Source organism: Pristiophorus japonicus, chromosome 16 (assembly GCF_044704955.1).
Source record: "Pristiophorus japonicus isolate sPriJap1 chromosome 16, sPriJap1.hap1, whole genome shotgun sequence".
Taxonomy (NCBI): domain Eukaryota; kingdom Metazoa; phylum Chordata; class Chondrichthyes; family Pristiophoridae; genus Pristiophorus; species Pristiophorus japonicus.
The window spans coordinates 108,354,638-108,375,698 of NC_091992.1; the positions used below are offsets into that span (position 1 = coordinate 108,354,638).

General features: G+C 43.9%; 1 protein-coding gene across 3 annotated transcripts in view; it reads left to right on the forward strand.

The window, feature by feature from the left end:
• Positions 1-21,061, forward strand: part of ccdc57 (coiled-coil domain containing 57) — a 159,136-nt gene that overhangs the window by 24,714 nt on the left and 113,361 nt on the right. For all 3 annotated transcript variants that reach the window (XM_070857664.1, XM_070857663.1, XM_070857665.1), the window contains one exon: positions 19,765-19,866. In XM_070857664.1, the coding sequence (XP_070713765.1) occupies positions 19,765-19,866 (102 nt within the window). The remainder of the gene's footprint in view (positions 1-19,764; positions 19,867-21,061) is intronic.

The window sequence follows — 21,061 nt, forward strand, 5'->3', positions numbered from 1 at the left end:
TGGCTCCAGAATGATCAGGGCTGGGAACTCAACATCCAGGGGTATTCAACATTCAGGAAGGATAGAATAAAAGGAAAAGGAGGTGGGGTAGCATTACTGGTTAAAGAGGAGATTAATGCAATAGTTAGGAAAGACATTAGCTTGGATGATGTGGAATCTATATGGGTGGAGCTGCAGAACACTAAAGGGCAAAAAACGTTAGTGGGAGTTGTGTACAGACCTCCAAACAGTAGTAGTGATGTTGGGGAGGGCATCAAACAGGAAATTAGGAGTGCATGCAATAAAGGTGCAGCAGTTATAATGGGTGACTTTAATATGCACATAGATTGGGCTAGCCAAACTGGAAGCAATACGGTGGAGGAGGATTTCCTGGAATGCATAAGGGATGGTTTTCTAGACCAATATGTCGAGGAACCAACTAGGGGGGAGGCCATCTTAGACTGGGTGTTGTGTAATGAGAGAGGATTAATTAGCAATCTCATTGTGCGAGGCCCCTTGGGGAAGAGTGACCATAATATGGTGGAATTCTGCATTAGGATGGAGAATGAAACAGTTAATTCAGAGACCATGGTCCAGAACTTAAAGAAGGGTAACTTTGAAGGTATGAGGCATGAATTGGCTAAGATAGATTGGCTAATGATACTTAAGGGGTTGACTGTGGATGGGCAATGGCAGACATTTAGAGAACGCATGGATGAATTACAACAATTGTACATTCCTGTCTGGCGTAAAAATAAAAAAGGGAAGGTGGCTCAACCGTGGCTATCTAGGGAAATCAGGGATAGTATTAAAGCCAAGGAAGTGGCATACAAATTGGCCAGAAATAGCAGCGAACCTGAGGACTGGGAGAAATTTAGAACTCAGCAGAGGAGGACAAAGGGTTTGATTAGGGCAGGGAAAATGGAGTACGAGAAGAAGCTTGCAGGGAACATTAAGGCGGATTGCAAAAGTTTCTATAGGTATGTAAAGAGAAAGAGGTTAGTAAAGACAAACGTAGGTCCCCTGCAGTCAGAATCAGGGGAAGTCATAACGGGGAACAAAGAAATGGCAGACCAATTGAACAAGTACTTTGGTTCAGTATTCACTAAGGAGGACACAAACAACCTTCCGGATATAAAAGTGGTCAGAGGGTCTATTAAAGAGGAGGAACTGAGGGAAATCTTTATTAGTCGGGAAATTGTGTTGGGGAAATTGATGGGATTGAAGGCCGATAAATCCCCAGGGCCTGATGGACTGCATCCCAGAGTACTTAAGGAGGTGGCCTTGGAAATAGCGGATGCATTGACAGTCATTTTCCAACATTCCATTGACTCTGGATCAGTTCCTATCGAGTGGAGGGTAGCCAATGTAACCCCACTTTTTAAAAAAGGAGGGAGAGAGAAAGCAGGGAATTATAGACCGGTCAGCCTGACCTCAGTAGTGGGTAAAATGATGGAATCAATTATTAAGGATGTCATAGCAGCGCATTTGGAAAATGGTGACATGATAGGTCCAAGTCAGCATGGATTTGTAAAAGGGAGATCATGCTTGACAAATCTTCTGGAATTTTTTGAGGATGTTTCCAATAAAGTGGACAAAGGAGTACCAGTTGATGTGGTATATTTGGACTTTCAGAAGGCTTTCGACAAGGTCCCACACAGGAGATTAATGTGCAAAGTTAAAGCACATGGGATTGGGGGTAGTGTGCTGACGTGGATTGAGAACTGGTTGTCAGACAGGAAGCAAAGAGTAGGAGTAAATGGGTACTTTTCGGAATGGCAGGCAGTGACTAGTGGGGTACCGCAGGGTTCTGTGCTGGGGCCCCAGCTGTTTACATTATACATTAATGATTTAGACGAAGGGATTAAATGTAGTATCTCCAAATTTGCGGATGACACTAAGTTGGGTGGCAGTGTGAGCTGCGAGGAGGATGCTATGAGGCTACAGAGTGACTTGGATAGGTTAGGTGAGTGGGCAAATGCGTGGCAGATGAAGTATAATGTGGATAAATGTGAGGTTATCCACTTTGGTGGTAAAAACAGAGAGACAGACTATTATCTGAATGGTGACAGATTAGGAAAAGGGAAGGTGCAACGAGACCTGGGTGTCATGGTACATCAGTCATTGAAGGTTGGCATGCAGGTACAGCAGGCGGTTAAGAAAGCAAATGGCATGTTGGCCTTCATAGCGAGGGGATTTGAGTACAGGGGCAGGGAGGTGTTGCTACAGTTGTACAGGGCCTTGGTGAGGCCACACCTGGAGTATTGTGTACAGTTTTGGTCTCCTAACTTGAGGAAGGACATACTTGCTGTTGAGGGAGTGCAGCGAAGATTCACCAGACTGATTCCCGGGATGGTGGGATTGACCTATCAAGAAAGACTGAATCAACTGGGCTTGTATTCACTGGAGTTCAGAAGAGTGAGAGGGGACCTCATAGAAACGTTTAAAATTCTGACGGGTTTGGACAGGTTGGATGCAGGAAGAATGTTCCCAATGTTGGGGAAGTCCAGAACCAGGGGTCACAGTCTAAGGATAAGGGGTAAGCCATTTAGGACCGAGATAAGGAGAAACTTCTTCACCCAGAGAGTGGTGAACCTGTGGAATTCTCTACCACAGGAAGCAGTTGAGGCCAATTCACTAAATATATTCAAAAGGGAGTTAGATGAAATCCTTAGTACTCGGGGGATCAAGGGGTATGGCGTGAAAGCAGGAAGTGGGTACTGAAGTTTCATGTTCAGCCATGAACTCGTTGAATGGCGGTGCAGGCTAGAAGGGCTGAATGGCCTGCTCCTGCACCTATTTTCTATGTTTCTATGTTTCTATGGATCCCGATGGCAGAGTCTGCCCCTACACATTTGCAGGAGAAGCAGTCTTTGGAGGGGCCCTCACAGGCTCCAAAACTCAGAGGATGTCCGCCAACAGTGTCAAAGCATACGCAGCAGGGAAGTGAGCAACCTGCCTCTATCCCCGCTGAAGACATGGGTTGCATATCGTAGAAGCACGTGGAAACGGAAAAATCGTAGATACACAAGGGTGTGCACATGGGTGTCTGACAAAATGTTAATAAGTTTCAAGTCTTTGTATGGCACACACCAAATGTATTTCTTTGCACTACTTTTCCGTCGTGTCCATTTTTGCCTGCTACCTGGGAAGTAGCTTTGTCACTTGGAGTGAATGGTGAGACATTACTTGACCTCGAGCTATGGGGTTTGGGTAACAGGAATGGCTTGGTCATTGTAAGACTGCTTGTGGTGTTGTTGTTGAGAGGGAGGTTAGTACAGCATCTGGGAGCCAAATGGGTAATTCGGGCTATAATGAGGCCATCCCGTGTCTCCCAGGCGGCAATGTGTGTCGCTGCTGGTGACATCGCCACCTCAGGTTCATCCTCATCCTCCTCGTGTTCCACCTGTTCCTCCTCCTTCGCCTCCGAGGAGGCTGTGTGCTCTGCGCTTTTCTCCTCCTGCAGCTCCTATCCTCGCTGCTGCGCTATGTTGTGCAGTGCGCAACATATGATGATGATTCTAAAGACCCAGGCTGGTGCTTATTGAAGGGCTCCTCCATATCTATCAAGGCATCTGAAGTGCATCTTCATCATGTCGATTGCTTGGCTCTATGACACATCTAGTGGACATGTGGCTGTCATTGTAGCAGTCCTTGGCCTCCTCAATGGTGTCATCATTCATGCCTTCAGTGGCTAGCCCTTGTCGCCAAGCAGCCAGCCAGTAAGTCCATTTGGAGGTGTGAAGAGCTGAGGGAGGGTGGACCTGCACAGCACGAAAGAGTCATGAGTGAATGGTGAGACATTACTTGACCTCGAGTCATGGGGTTTGGGTAACCGGAATGGCTTGGTGTATGCATGACAGCTGCCAGGGAATATGGCACACACATGCAAGATGATCTTTTTATGGTTGCAGATGAGCTGCACATAGAGGGAGTGGAAGCCCTTATGTTTCACAAATGCTTTTGGGTGATGAGGGGGTGCCTTCATGGCCGTATGTGTGCAGTCGATGACGCTCTGCACCTGTGGGAAGCCAGCCAGAGCTGCAAAGCTGAGCGCCCGTAACACTGGCTTCATCAGTGGCAAAGTTTACATAATTGGCTGACTTGTGAAACATGGCTTCGGTCACCTGGGTGTTCCATCTGTGGGTGGCCGGAAGCGAGATCCTGCAAATGTCTGCAGCAGATCTCTGGAAGGAGCCTGAGGCGAAGAAGTTGAGGGCAGTGGTGATTTTGACAGGCACTGGTAAGCTACAAATGTCTGCAACAACCTGAAGCACTGCTCCTCAGTCATATCCAGGAGGCTCATCCTCTGTCTGTATACCTTGTGTTGGGGGTATTGCCTCTGGTGTGGTGCACCCCTGTACTGATCTCCTCCTGTGGATCAGCTGGTAGGTGAGAAGGCTACTGGTGTGGTTGTTGTTGCTGCTGCTGGTTGTTGGCATTGGGGCTTATCTTGGTCTGATTCTGAGGTCCCAAAGTGAGTCAGCATAAGCGGCACTTATACTGATCTAATAGATGGCAGATAAAGTGGAGATCAGAGGCACAATCCTCCAATGTCGTGAGAGTGACTAGCAATGTGGTGAGAGTGGCTTCAGAAGTTTCAGAAGTGACCTGAAAACTCCTGAAAGCCAAATCTCTGTAAAAAATGGTGTCAGCCAGAGCCTGCCTTTAAAACATACCTCTTTGACCAAGTTTTTGGTCACCTGTGCTAATTTCTACTTATGTGGCTCAGTGTCAAAATGTTATCTCCTAATACTGCTGTGAAGCGTCTTGGAAAGTTTTGCTACGTTAAAGGTGCTAAATAAATACTTGTTGTTGTAGGCAAGGAAGCGGGTGTAAAGTGTGAGTATTTATGTGCTTTTTCCAGCTGTCACAATGACCACTGAGCTTCTGCCTCCCCTTCATAGGCGAGGTTCCTGAGGTGTGTGTGAATCCCACGCACGCACAACCAGTTAAAGTCCAAATCTGATGTTAAAAAGGCAGTTATGAGTCTAAACAAGCAGTTAAGTACCTCAATGAGGATGCTCGCCTCTCCCGAGCGGGTCCGTGGCGGGCCCCGAAATGCACCCGAGTTAAAGGCGGAAGTCGGCAGGATGGTGGCAGGTTCCCGACACGCTGTCAATGTGTGGGCTGTTAACTGTCGACCTGTCCCCAAATCCGCACGCTCTCCAATGGGAAAATTCTGACCTTAGTGCTTGAAATAGAAAGTGTTCTGTTTTTAGCTTGGACATCCTTTGCATTGCTGAAAGTAGGGAATGTCTATTGAGAAGATAACAAATGAAAGAATAAAGATGTATTTACATTACATTTCTGCATATTATATAGCTTTTTTTTTTAAGTAAAAGAGATCCTGCAATGGATTATTGTACGTGCGCTGATGGTTTTCACATATTGTTTGATATATTAGATTTTTGATATTCCCAAATGACAAACAGGATTACATAGCAATTCACACTGCAAAAATCTCCTTGTGATAACATTTTTACTTTGTAAAATCTGAAATCACATTTTTGTTAAGGTGATAAATTTACACAGAAATACAACTGCAAACTGACCAAAATCCATTGAATGCATTCAGTGCATTGGGGCCTAACAACATGGAAGAATATGAGGAGTGTCTAGCCTTGTCACTCGTCACTATTTGGTATTGTACCATCTCCATGGAAGCGAGTACTTGCTTGAAAAACTTAATTCAAGCATTTTAAGAATGTGTTGTGGTTCTCAACACTTACATTTCCACATTTCATTATCACATGTATCACAGAGCAGGGCACCAATAGAACTCACTTGATGGTGTTAATTTTGGAGTTAACCACTGGAGGAAAAAAAAATTGTCCCTAACTGCCTGTCCTGTGTATGGCATCATGTATTTCCATTCTTGATAATTACATTTTGAGGGCTTTCCTGATAAAGTACTTGTTGTTAGATTCAATAACTGTTCACTTTGATCAAAACTGTTGGTTCTCAATTTTTTGACCAAACTTGCATTTTCTGATTTAATAAATCTGCATATTTATTTGGCTTTCCAACTTAAATTTTAATTATCTGGAAAGTTTACTCATTCATTTTTGCGAGAATTTGCTTTATGTTGAGCCAAATCACCATACTTTTTATCCATTAATTTACATCTCCGGCATTGTAACTTTCAAAACCCTATTTCGGGGACACCCTGCCAGAATAATAGTCCTTTCACTGTTGCTGGAGAAAATGCTTTTTGCAAAGAATCATGCCGAGCATTGTCTCATTGCGGCCAGCCTGAATTGAGGCAAACTTTTTTGTTTTTGTGCATGAGTGGTATATTTTATAGTAAGGTCCCTTCAATGGAGACAATGTTGGATCAGTTTGTAATGTAGGACAATTAATGCAGGAAACTGAGGGATGACCCTGGGAACCAAGAGATGGTTCACACCCCTACCAATTGCATGATCAATAGAAGTGGAGGTTACACAATGGGTAACAGTGGAAAACAGAAATAAGTGAGTTACAACAGTCTTCCTCATGACTGGAGTTATCTGGGTATTATACTCTTGCCCTTTGTAAGCTCTATGGCCTAGATGTCCTGCCCTTCTGCAGTTTTCTTTTCAATGCAACTGGGGCAGATGGAGATGGGAAATGACTAGAGGAGGGCCCATGCCCATTTTTACACATGTGCGATATCCTGCTGGAAGTGATGGGTGAAATACCATACACCCATTGAGGTAGGTATGTTGTAATGGTATGCAAATAAAGAAAAAAAAGAAATGCTTGCATTCTTCATGACCTCAGGACATCTCAAAGCGCTTTACAACCAGTGAAGTACTTTTGGAGTGTAGTCACTGTGTTGTAATGTAGGAAATGCGGCACAAACAGCAATGTGATAATGACCAGATAATCTGTTTTTTTTTTAGTAATGTTGAATGGGGGATAAATATTGGCCAGGATCCTTTACGTCCACGAGGCCTCGGTTTTAACCTCTCATCCGAAAGACGGCACCTCCAATAGTGTAGCACTCCTTCAGCACTGCACTGAGTGTCAGCCTAGATTTTTGTCATCAAGTCTCTTGAATGGAACTTGAAAACACAACCTTCTGACTCAGAGGCGAGAGTGCTACCCACTGAGCCATGGCTGACACTAAATGACAAAAATGTGTAATCTAATGTAAATTCTGTCATTTGCATATTTAACAACATTGGGCATCGGAGCACCTGATTACTTTTAATATCCGGCATTGCTGTTTGCTGTGGGAGGGATATTAAAATTTTAAAGGGCCTGAGGTCCAGGCACATTTTATAAAAAGTAAAATTTTTTAAAGCAACTTTTAAAGCCATCTCTGAGACCTGTCACAGTCATTCCCTGCATCTTCAGGTAAACTCCTGAGGGGAGACTTGAGAGTCGATTAAAATTATTCAACTGCTTCTGACTCTGGAAATTCAACTCGGGTCTGAGGCACAAGCTCACAGCAAGCAGGAATATTGCACTTCTCTTGACGGTATGGCTGAGCAGAAGAGCTGGGTGTGTGTGCATATACTAAAAGTGAAGCAAAGTAAAATTACGTCTTTATGTTTATTACATTTTTGAAGAAAACAATTCTTGCCAATTTTCTCTCTTCCCACTCCCATTCCCTTTTCCTGAAGGTGGTGACTCTTTGCTTAAGTATTGTTCCATAAACATCAGTTACCACTCCCCTGCTATCTTCCCCAGTTTTTATTACATTTATTTTTTTCCTTCTTTTTCAGGGTTTAGACCTTGGTGAGGTGCAATTCCATATGTAATAGTCGCCCTCATCTAAGTGGCCATGTGAGCCTTAAATGTGATAGTCATTATACTATACAACTGCACGGGGGCGGCATAGACAAATCAAATCCTGTCCTCTTGATTCAGCATTGTTTGGCTAATACTTTTTAAATCGATTTAAGCACGCAGGAACAAAATAAAAGCAATCAAAGCTCATCCCTTTAGTATGTTAACACTCCTATTGTAATATCTAATTGTATGTTGCATAATGCCAATGTTTGTGCCAACTGTTGCCTTATGTAATAGATTATTTAAAATATTTATCACTCTGTGATTACTCTAAGGAGGACACTAAGGAGATACTACATTTAAGGAGATACTACACTTAGTGAGGTTCACTAAGGAGGACACCAACAACCTTCCGGATATAAAAGGGGTCAGAGGGTCTAGTAAGGAGGAGGAACTGAGGGAAATCTTTATTAGTCGGGAAATTGTGTTGGGGAAATTGATGGGATTGAAGGCCGATAAATCCCCAGGGCCTGATGGACTGCATCCCAGAGTACTTAAGGAGGTGGCCTTGGAAATAGTGGATGCATTGACAGTCATTTTCCAACATTCCATTGACTCTGGATCAGTTCCTATGGAGTGGAGGGTAGCCAATGTAACCCCACTTTTTAAAAAAGGAGGGAGAGAGAAAACACGGAATTATAGACCGGTCAGCCTGACCTCCGTAGTGGGTAAAATGATGGAATCAATTATTAAGGATGTCATAGCAGTGCATTTGGAAAATGGTGACATGATAGGTCCAAGTCAGCATGGATTTGTGAAAGGGAAATCATGCTTGACAAACCTTCTTGAATTTTTTGAGGATGTTTCCAGTAGAGTGGACAAGGGAGAACCAGTTGATGTGGTATATTTGGACTTTCAGAAGGCTTTCGACAAGGTCCCACACAAGAGATTAATGTGCAAAGTTAAAGCACATGGGATTGGGGGTAGTGTGCTGACATGGATTGAGAACTGGTTGTCAGACAGGAAGCAAAGAGTAGGAGTAAATGGGTACTTTTCAGAATGGCAGGCAGTGACTAGTGGGGTACCGCAAGGTTCTGTGCTGGGGCCCCAGCTGTTTACATTGTACATTAATGATTTAGACGAGGGGATTAAATGTAGTATCTCCAAATTTGCGGATGACACTAAGTTGGGTGGCAGCGTGAGCTGCGAGGAGGATGCTATGAGGCTGCAGAGTGACTTGGATAGGTTAGGTGAGTGGGCAAATGCATGGCAGATGAAGTATAATGTGGATAAATGTGAGGTTATCCACTTTGGTGGTAAAAACAGAGAGACAGACTATTATCTGAATGGTGACAGATTAGGAAAAGTGAAGGTGCAACGAGACCTGGGTGTCATGGTACATCAGTCATTGAAGGTTGGCATGCAGGTACAGCAGGCGGTTAAGAAAGCATGTTGGCCTTCATAGCGAGGGGATTTGAGTACAGGGGCAGGGAGGTGTTGCTACAGTTGTACAGGACCTTGGTGAGGCCACACCTGGCGTATTGTGTACAGTTTTGGTCTCCTAACTTGAGGAAGGACATTCTTGCTATTGAGGGTGTGCAGCGAAGATTCACCAGACTGATTCCCGGGATGGTGGACCTGACCTATCAAGAAAGACTGGATCAACTGGGCTTGTATTCACTGGAGTTCAGAAGAATGAGAGGGGTCCTCATAGAAACGTTTAAAATTCTGACAGGTTTAGACAGGTTAGATGCAGGAAGAATGTTCCCAATGTTGGGGAAGTCCAGAACCAGGGGTCACAGTCTAAGGATAAGGGGTAAGCCATTTAGGACCGAGATGAGGAGAAACTTCTTTACCCAGAGAGTGGTGAACCTGTGGAATTCTCCACCACAGAAAGTAGTTGAGGCCAATTCACTAAATATATTCAAAAGGGAGTTAGATGAAGTCCTTACTACTCGGGCGATCAAGGGGTATAGCGAGAAAGCAGGAAGGGGGTACTGAAGTGCATGTTCAGCCATGAACTCATTGAATGGCGGTGCAGGCTAGAAGGGCCTGTTTTCTATGTTTCTATCATTGTTTCTTTAAGTAAGGTAGTGTCGCAGGACCAAACATAAGATACTTTTATACTTGGCCATAGAGTCAAAATCTTTAGTTCCACGATGAATATAGGACTCCCAAGAAAATTCTGCTGAAAGTTTGCTCCAAATAGGGATAACTTCCCCATAGCTAATCTGAGTCTGTCCTCTTCTGGTAGCTATGAATTAAGTGAATAACTCTTTACGCAACAGTGTTTACTATAGCAGCACAGTTGCAATGTATGAGTCAGAAGGTTGTGGGTTCAATTCCCATTCCAGGGACTTGAATACATAAATCTAAGCAGACACTCCAGTTCAGTACTGAGGGAGTGCTGCACTGTCAGATGTGCCGTCTTTCGGATAAGATGTTAAACCTGCTCTCTCACGTGGACGTAAAAGATCCCATAGCACTATTTTGAAGAAGAACAGGAGAGTTATCCCCCGTGTCCTGGCCAATATTTATCCCTCAGGCAACACAACCAAAAAAAACAGATTATCTGGTCATTATCACATTGTTGTTTGTGGGAGCTTGTTGTGTGCAAATTGGCTGCTGCGTGTCCCACATTACAACAGTGACTACACTTCAAAAAGTCCTTCATTGGCTGTAAAGCACTTTGAGACTTCCGGTGGTCATGAAAGGCACTATATAAATGTAAGTCTTTCTTTCTTTTATTGTTCAGGCTGTGTTTTTTGACTGTAGAAAAAGAGATGTTTGAAGTTACACAGAGCTTCTCCCATGGCCTATTTTAAAGCCAGAAAGAGCAGAAGGGTTCAGATTCAAATGTTAATCTGTGCTGATACAAAAGCAAAATACCGTGGATGTTGGAAACCTGAAATAAAACAAAAAATGCTGGAAATGCACAGCAGCATCTGTGGAGAGAGAAAACAGAGTTAATGTTTCAGGTTGATGACCTTTCGTCAGAACTCAAAAGTTGGAGCCATATCAGGTTTTAAACAAGTCATTATAGGCAGTCCCTCGAAATCGAGGAAGACTTGCTTCCACTCTAAAAGTGAGTTCTTAGGTGACTGAACAGTCCAATACGGGAAATACAGCCTCTGTCACAGGTGGGACAGACCGTCATTGAAGGAAAGGGTGGGTGGGGTGTCTGGCTTGACGCTCCATAGACCCTCACGGTTGACAGTGTCAAAGGCCTTTGTAAGTCAAAGAAGGCCATGTACAAGGGTTGGTGTTGTTCCCTGCATTTTTCTTGCAGCTGTCGCACTGTAAAAATCATGTCCGTTGTACCCCATAGAGGACAAAATCCGCACTGTGACTTCGGGAGGAGCTCCTCGGCTACAGGGAGAAGACGGTTGAGGAGGATTCTAGCGACGACTTTCCCAGTGGCTAATAACAGGGTGATTCCTTTGTAGTTGCTGCAGTCGGACTTTTGTCCCCCTTTTTAAAGGTGGTTACGATTACTGCATCTCTGAGATCTCCCGGCATGCTCTCCTCCTTCCAGATGAGAGAGATGAGGTCATGCATTTGTGCCAGTAGTGCCTCTCCGCCATACTTTAGTGCCTCAGTGGGGATTCCATCAGCTCTCGTTGCCTTGTTGTTCTTGAGCTGGCGGATGGCCTTTTCTATCTCGTGCAGGGCTGGGGCAGGAAAGGAGCGAGGGGGAAAAGAACAAAAGGGAAGGTCTGTGAGAGGCAGGAGTGATTAAATGACAAAAGAGATGATGGTGCAAGGCATCAGAAGATGGTAATGGAACAAGCAAAGAAACAACAGATGGGTCTCGAGGAGGTGTAAATGGGAATATCAGAATCATCAGCAACAGCTGCCATCTGAAAACTATTCACGGGAGAAAAAGGATGAGTCTGGTATCTGTCTAAAAGGATTCAAATAACAAAGGGTTACACTATCAAAAAGTGCACACCTTTTTCCTTTATAAATCATTTAAAAAAAATCTACTATACAGTGTTCCAACAGATTAAAAGCAAAATAATAAAGAATTATTCCTCAATGACTTGAGCACCTTGTACATTGAAAACAGCTGCAACGTCAGTGCACACAATCATAGCGGTATTTGAGTTTTGTTTGTTTAAGCTGTAAAGTACTTTCACTAGGTTATATCAAGAAAAAAATAGGTTTGCTCACAGTGGAGATTCCATGAGAACCAGAGTTTTCTGTCTTTGTCATGGCCATGTTAAACTCAGTTCTCATTTGGAGTTACCAGTGGGGTGGCAGACTTTCCATTCCTATCGAGGGGAAATTGGCAGAGCAGAGCCTGTGCAAATGCCAAGAATGAGATAAGTAAGCTTCAGTGTGTGTTTTACGGGGCAATTTCAGAGTTCCTTGAAAATTAAATTTGTCGTCCAAGTTTACACTATGAATCCACTGTAACTGACAGGACAGCACTTGCAAAGAAATGTTGTCTGGACTGCAATTCTCTTCAAACTTGCTCCTGCTTGTAAAAGCTGCGTTGAGGTGAGCTGCCTTGTCAATTAAAAGGTAAATAATATAAACATTAATGAGAATGAAATGTGAACTAAAGTAAAGACGGGCAACTAATAAATGCATCAGCTTATTTGTGGGTCCTGAGATCAGATTTACTTGTTAATGTTTTATTTATATGTGCACAAATCATTGAAGATGGCAGGGCAGGTTGAGAAAGCGGTTAAAAAAGCATACAGGATCCTGGGCTTCATAAATAGAGACATAGAGTAGAAAAACAAGGATGTTTATGATGAACCTTTATAAAATACTGGTCTAACCTCAGCGGGAGTATTGTGTACAATTCTGGGCACCACACTTTAGGAAGGATGTGAAGGTCTTGGATGTGAAGAAAAGATTTACAAGAATGATTCCAGGGATGAGGTACTTCAATTACGTGGATAGACTGGAGAAGCTGGGGTTGTTCTCCTTAGAGCAGAGAAGGTTGAGAGGAGATTTGATACAGGTATTTAAAATCATGAGGGGTCTACACAAAGTAGGTAGAGAGAAATTGTTCCCATTGGCAGAAGGGTCGAGAACCAGAGGACAGATTTAAGGTGATTGACAGAAGAACCAAAGGCAACATGAGGAAAAGCTTTTATATGCAACGAGCGGATATGATTGAGAATGCAATGTTTGAAAGGATGGCGGAGGCAAATTCAATTGTGGCTTTCAAAAGGGAATTGGATAAAGTACTTGAAGGAAAAAAAATTCTAGGGCTACAAGGAAAGGACAGTGGAGTGGGACTAACTGAAGTGCTTTTGCAGAGAGCCAGCATGGGCTCAACAGGTCCGAATGGCCTCCTTCTGTGCTGTAACCATTCTACGGGCTCAATTTTGCCCAAGCCCGTTTCTGGCGTATTGCCAGAGTTATGCCCGTTTTTCTAGGCCAGAAATGCGGCAGAAATATTTTGCCAAAGTTTCCCCGTGACTGGACACGCCATGCGTCGCCAAATTTGAATTATACATCGGGGAAACTTTGGAGGTGGAGCCTGCTTCTGCGCCGAAAAAACGATGCTGCACCTTCTGCGCATGCGCGACAAAAAAAGAAGTTTTTGACATTATTTCAATGGACGCGCAGTACAGCTCCGGGTTGGCAGTCGGCCATTTTTAAAGAGCCAGTTGTGTGAGAAGGAGTGCTGTGTGAGAGCATTGGAAAAATCGGATCTGCAGCAATACAAGATGCAACGCGGTGCAAGGACCAAGAATTTCTTACAGGATGAAGTGGAGGCACTCGTTACTGTGATTGAGACCAGCTGGCACGAGCTGGACACAAAAATTCCACCCAAAGAAATGAAGAAATGCTGGAACCAAGTTTCAGAAGATCACTGCGAAATGCTGACCACCACGAGATCTGGAGGCCAGTGTAAAAAGAAGTGGCAGGACCTTGGCCAAGTAGTTAGTGTAAGTAATATTTTCATTTGTTCAATGGAATTGCAATTGTAAATGTGACCAGCTGTATATGTCCCACCCAGCAGAAAGACACCCTCTCTAAAAAGTTGCATTTTCATCTTTGCTGAGGAAGGTGGCACATAATAAAAGGGAAAGAACTCGAACAGGAGGAGGCCCGGCAAATCTGCAGCCACTGACACCCTTGGAAGACAGGGTCGCTGCTTTGATGGGTCCTGCCTGGAGAAAAGCAACCAACACTGCACAAGCTGGGCCCACACTCGAGGGAGAGGGTAAGTCCTGCAAATTCCACAGTCTGGCTTTGTTAAATGTTAAGTACTGCGCGGGCTAGCCGTGCTTTGGTTCATGGGGATGTTTCCGTCAGCTACGCTTCAGTTGATGTAATGTGTTATCATTCATCGTGGTCTTTCAAATCAGCCTGCTGCCTGTGCTGTGTGAGCCTACTCATGCCACCCTGCCCCCTCCTCTGCTGCTGACCATTTGTCTGTGTTCTGTTATATTTTGCAGAACTTGAGGCCAACCCTGACGATGCAGAAGAAGATTCAGACGAGGACGAGTCTGAAGAGGAGAACGTCTTCAAATCCCACCCTCCAGACCAAGATCATGGGGGTGAGGGGAAGGGAATGGAGATGGATGAAGCCCCCACTGTTTTACTGACTTTGGTGGAGGTGCCGCCCACTGAGGTGCCAGCCCCTTAGTGCCGTGACTAGTGGTTTAAGTGGTTGGACATTCTATGGTTTCCTAACGTCCGAGGCTGCGGGTCCCAGTGATGGGGGTGCAGTGAGGCACACCCAGGGCCCCATTTTCCGTGGCTGCGGGTCCCAGTGGTGGGGTGCGAGCCACACCCGTGGGGAGGAGGGGAAGGATAGCTCGAGCGCGCTCTCCTGAGGTGCAGGATCTAACAGATGTGGTTCAGATGATGGTAATGAGTGTAGAGAGCATTGACCTTACCCGATCACTCCTGGACACCATCAGTGGGGTGGGTGATGAGGTAGCAGGACTGTTGGGAGAAGTAACTGCAATCTCACGAGAAATGGGAACGATGTCAGTGACCATGAGAGAGGGAATGTCACAGGTAGCTGATGTACTGTCAGTGAACATCAGGGAGGGAGTGTCAGAGATGGTGCAAACACTATTACTCAACATGAGGGCGGGAATGTCACAGGTAGTTGAGACAGTTTTGCTCAACATGAGGGAGGGAATGTTTCAGGTGGTTGAAACACTGTCAGGGCACATGAGGGACGGGGATGTTGGAGTTAGCTGCTGCAATAAGGGAACACGCCCAGACACCGTGCCCATTGACAGAATCAACTCCCACTCCCACTCCAATCCCCACACCAGTCTCTGAAGAACCCCAAGCCGGGCCCTCCACATTGTCGCCTGGGCCCTCCACATTGCTGCCTGCCTGCCGCCCCCCCCCCCCCCCCCCCAACAAGTGCGTGTACTACCTAAGATCTTAGAAAGAATAAGCTTGGTACCAACCCCTGAAACACTACACCGCCGCCTGCGGGCAGGGGTGGTGGAGTCACCAAGAACAAGTGCGGCGGGCGGTCTTAAATAAGGTGGAGGAGAGATGGGTGCAGCCTTTCTTTGCTGCTGTTATTATTGTTCATCATAGGCGGTCCCTCGAACAAGGATGATTTGCTTCCACGAGTTCACAGATGTTTTGATGAAGGACCCGATGTTCCAGTCCTGAACTCCAATTGAGGGGGTGGAAGATGCCTGTGCGTGAATTTTTTTAACGTGTGGTGACCGTTGCACACCAGCCACCACACGGGTTTGACAGAGCTAGGCCTTTATCCAGTGGCAAGGATTAACCAAGACGACTGGAGACCTGCTCTGCAGCACGGACCTAGCGGGCACACATATCGCAGTGTGGGCTGGCCTGTGCTGACCCTGGGCCCTCGGCTCTTCTGGGCCCCGTACCCTCATTTGTCGCACCACCGCCACGATCTCTCGCCGCTCCTCCGCCATAAACATTCACCACCTCTCGCCACAAACACTCGCCGCTCATCCGCCCTGACCTTCCCACTCCTCTGTACCTGGGCTCTGCCGATGTTCCTGCCCATGCTCCAAAACGGCGACCAGGATTTAACTGTTGTAACTGTTCTCAAATTAAAAGATTTTTGTAAGTTATGTAAATTTACAAGTTTAAAAGTTAATATGTGATCTTAAAGTTTGTAAGTGATCGGAACTGAAAACTTTAAAGTTTGATACAAGAATAATTTTATTAAAGTTAAGTACAAAGAACTGTTTGTTAAACTTTTGAATAAAATATATTTTACATTAAATCTGAATCATTTTCATTATTTGTTCCATTATTAACACAGCAGGCAGGACAGGTTCTTTGTTCTCTCTCCCCAAGGTCTGTATGGTTGGACCACACCCAGGTCTTGTGACTTCTCCTCCTTTCCCCCCCCTCCCCCCTCAAACTCATTGCAGTCTTGTGACTTCTCCCCTTCTCCCCCCATCCTCCCAAACTCATTGCAGTTTTATGCCTAGTACAGCAGCCTTCCGATCGGCACCTCCTCCCCAGTCTCAGTGCAAAAGCCTTCAGATCGCCACCTCAACACCCTCCCCCCCGGGCTCAGTGCAGAAGCCTTCAGATCGCTACCTCTCCCCCATGGACTTGTTTTCTAGCTGAGTCCCGAGCCCACGTGTCTGGGTGCAGGGTCGATTCTGACAGCCAACATTATGACCCCCCTCCAGCCCTGCTTGAAGATATTCGGTGGTGGCGCGCAAATAAAAAAAAAAATGAAAACTTAAGAATTCCAAGAAATTTCCATGTACTCCGTTGAAAGGTAAAAAAAAGTTTAACTTTATTATGGATATTTGAAGTGTTAGAGACTCCCTCCAAAAACTTCGATGAAAAACAATGGTGTCTTTCAGCGTCGATTTTTCAGTGTGGCGCTGCTTTCTGTTAACTCGACAGAAGGTTTTGCAAGAGTGGCCAGATATGCCGACCTAGGAAAAAATGTTTTGGGCAAACTGCGAAAAATGCTGAAAACTGGTGCAGACAGTCAAAAAAACCTAACGTAGAAAAATCGTAACTAAAGCAATTACATTGGGGCAGATTCCAGGGGAAAACTTTGAATTAAATAATTACGCCAGAAAAAACGCGCAAATTGAGCCCTATGATTCTAAAAGGCACCTTCTGCTCCATGGTGAAAAGTTGAAGCACTGAAATTTAAATATCGAGGAAGTTTTAAAACACTAATGCTGAAGTTTATTTATAGTTCTTGGCAAGTGCTTTCGAGCATGTTTGAAGCAAAACAATGGTGAAAATATAATTAATCAACCCACTGAAATGGGCAGTAAGAGCTTGGAGAAAACTGGTTCAAGATTAATGCACCTTTAATGCACCTCTATCGTTTTGTGTACACATGTCTCTGAATGAAAGGAAAAATACAAGTGCAACCAAAGACTACCCCACATGAAGAATTGCACTTTATCAAACCTACAGCAGTGTCCAGAGCTAAATCAAATCCAAACGGTTGCTACAGTCACAGACAATTCTCGCCTTTCACAAAACTTGGAAAAAAATACAGGCAGCTCTGCATTTACAGGGCAGTGAACTGGGATACGATATGAAATGTTAAATTAATTTATTTAATCGGAATATTTTATAACTGAGATGAATGTCTCAAAATAGAAAATATATATATTTTGAAAATTTGTTCTGGAAATCTGCACTTTTGATCCAAATATGATTCTAGTGGATTTGCATTTCAAATTCAGGATCAAAAATGAAATATTCTTTGAGTTTGTAAATTTCTTTGCACATCATAATAGAGTCATGCTCTAGCATCTCTGCACGTTCATATTCTATGCTTTTATTCAAAAATTAAACTCATTTACACACGTAATTAAAAGAACTAAAGTACAAATTCTATGTCTTTTTACTTTCCTCTTCTGAGGGCATGGACTTCTTCCAAGGGTACAGATCGATGGGTGCCAGGTACCCTATGGTAACTCGTCCAAGTAAGAATTATATGTGAGCCTTGATGCTGAGTGTTGGCAGGCTATTCTGCCTCAGTGGCATCATAGCCAAGCCTGATCTGTCCTAATCCAATTTCCACACATGCATTTCTAGAAGTGGTTTGTGAATAGCAGTCAGGAGAACAAACTCTGGCTGATTTTCCTCTTCCCTATTCCAAAGGCACAAAAGCCAATGGTAGCAACTTTACCAACACCCAACTGATATCGGGTACCACAGACGAACCTGGGACTTTTCTGGTCTGAATTAGTTATTCACTGGCCAAAATGCTGAGCCATCAGAGCAGACTTTAGAGTAGTCTATTGAAATTCTGATCCAAGCAGAACATTTCTGTACCTTTTTACTCAGCTATTCAAATGGTACTGCATGATGTCATAGCACAAATAAAATGTTTAAGGAATAAATGTCTTATGATAAATTCAATTACAGTTCTTTGAGAACTTCCTCTATGTAAGTAAGGGTGCATTAACATTACAAATATAGCATTGGTGCAAAACAGTTTCAGTTCTGCACCAATATTAAGCATGTGTAGTGTAAATTGGGTGTTAAGGTGTAAACTGACTCTGAAGTGAAGCAGTCATGCTCCCTCCTCCAAGAAGTTTTATTGCTTTGCTCCTGACTCTGGACTTCGATTGCATTTGCACTATAACTGCCGCATCGATGTGAAACAGTTTTGCTTTGCACTAATGCTGCAGTTTAGAGTAAATGTAGTCTTAGATAAGCCAAATTATTACTTCATAAAGCATCAATTAGCATTCCACTCAAATTTAAATAATTTCCCTGCAGTCTAAAGTGGACCATGTTGGAGATTGTCACCGCTTCCCATTTACACTATTTCCTTGGTTACTTTGGTGGAGTTGCTACGGGACCAATGCAATGTCTGCTGAGTTTACACAATTATAGCCATTCGAATGATGCTTTCTCCAGAACTCTTTGAAATTGATTGCCAGGGTTTATTTCTATAATGTTTACACTGCACTTAATAAATGTAAAACAACATTTCTTGCATTTTAAAATTTAATGCTTTTTTTCTAAAAATGTATCGAAGTCCCCTTTTTATATTAAAACTGAATCATTATTGCCAGATTGTCCAATTTACACTGTGAGATTGACTCGGCACCAACTAAATGAGCTAAATGAGTTGCCAAAACAGTAATGAAACACTGCACATATGCAGCAGCTAGTACAAAGTCAAATGTGTAACTTTGTCATTGTGGTTTTTGAATTCCCAACTGTTGGAGGTGGCAAAAACGTCTTGCTGGCCAGTACAGGCAGAACCAGAGCTCTGCCCACCTACGGCCAGAATTGAGATGGCAGATTTGATGCAAGTAAGGCCAATGGGAGACATTTGGCTTTTCCACTGGTGGTAGTTTCACTAGTGGTAGTGGAAGTATCCGGTGGAACCTCTTCTCAAGTAGATTATTAGTAGTTGGTGACACTGGCACAGAGTTGTTTAGGATACCCGATTACCTCTGATTCCCAGCTTATGCTGAGCTAGCTGATTTCAAGTCAGGTTGGTGCTAGCATGCTACAATTGTCCTCAGTACCTCTGGGCTAGGGAGGGGAACTAACAGCCAGGGTTCCTGCTCTAGAGCGCTACCCAGTGCTTTATAAGATGGTCGGCCAAATCATCAATGGAATGTCCAGAGATCCCGCCCCTTACCTTCCCTTCCCCAAACACACAGGAACCTCATACACCTCATGTTGGAAAATACATTTTATGGACATATGAAAATAGAATGGGGCTTGGCGTGTGACGTGTCCGCAGTCAAATACATGAAGAATAGTCACTTGGGTGAAATACTAGTTGGTGCCTATGGGACGGTTTCTTAGTAGGAGTCAGTGATTTCAGAAGAAGAGCAGAGAAAAAAGAAATATTGTCAGAGGCAAACAAAATTGGGGACTTGTATTTTTTTTTAAATACTGGAGATTTTTGGAATGAAATGGCAGTTAATTAAACGGGATTAATTCACTGGAGATTGTTATTGCACATGGGATAGTAATGTGTTTTAAATTTCACAAAGGTCATTCAATAAAATGTAAAGACTAGAATATGAAGTGATTTGCACCCTTAGTTTTAACTGCTTTTAGTTAAAGCCCTATACATTGGCATTTCAGCATCAATTTGTGCATTTGGTTTTCTTTCAGGAGATGTTAGCAGAGTTTGATGCCGAGATGAGAGGTCGAGAGTATGAGTTCACCCTCCGAGCAGATGAAATGAGTAATGTGGTACTTACCAGTGAACTGAAGGTTTGTGGGAGTTTTAATTGCTTTGTTCCTGTTATTCTGACAGGCTTGTCACTAATTCAGTGCCTATAGGTATCTGAGAGATAGATTGTGCACTTGTAGTAAGAGACAAGCTATCTGCAAATCTAGACTGGAAAAAATTATGAGTAATCTAACCATTACCATACATGTCTGAGTAGCTATATTAAACTCTATTACACAGACGTACTTCAGACTATGCCCACAAAGGCCTAAATGTAAAAAAAGAAAATTGCTTCTAGTCACTGTAAAAGTCTCCTGAAAGACTCCAATCAAAATGTTCTACCCGCTCTCCAATGTACTTTGGGTGAACTTGGGTAGACAAAAAAAAATTGTATTTTAGGATTAACAGCTGCTTCGAACAGTAATGATATGTAGTCAGCTCTAGAAAGGTTACTCCAGCTGAAGTTTATTTGTGATGTAATTTAGTCTTTCAAAAATAATTTTTCATTAATGATCAACATGTTTAATGATTGCAACATTCACACACTTAAAACTTCCACAAATTGGATGATTGACACTTGGATCCACCAGCTATAAAGCATGTATGTTGCTTTTGTTATCTCTCGATTTGACTATTTCAATGCACTCCTGGCTGGCCTCGCACGTTCTACCCTCCGTAAACTTGAGGTCATCCAAAAACTCTGCTGCCCGTGTTCTAACTCGCACCAAGTCCCGTTCACCCATCACCCCTGTGCTCGCTGACCAACATTGGTTCCCGGTTAAGCAACGCCTCAATTTTAAAAATTCTCATCCTTGTTTTCAAATCCCTTCATGGCCTTGCCCGTTCCTATCTCTGTCATCTCCTCTACAACCCACCGAGATGTCAGCTCCCCTCGAATTCTGGCCTCTTGAGCATCCCTGATTTCAATCGCTCAACCGACCATTGGTGATTGTGCCTTCGGCTGCCAATGCCCTAAGCTCTGGAATTCCCTCCCTGAACCGCTCCGCCTCTCTTCATAAGAACATAAGAAATAGGAGCAGGAGTAGGCCACCTGGCCCCTCGAGCATGCTCCGTCATTTCATAAGATCGTGGCTGATCTGATCATGGACTCAGCTCCACTTCCCTGCCCGCTCCCCATAACCCTTTATTCCCTTATTGCTCAAAAATCTGTCTTAACTCCGTCTTAAATATATTCAATGACTCAGCCTCCACAGCTCTCTGGGGCAGAGAATTCCA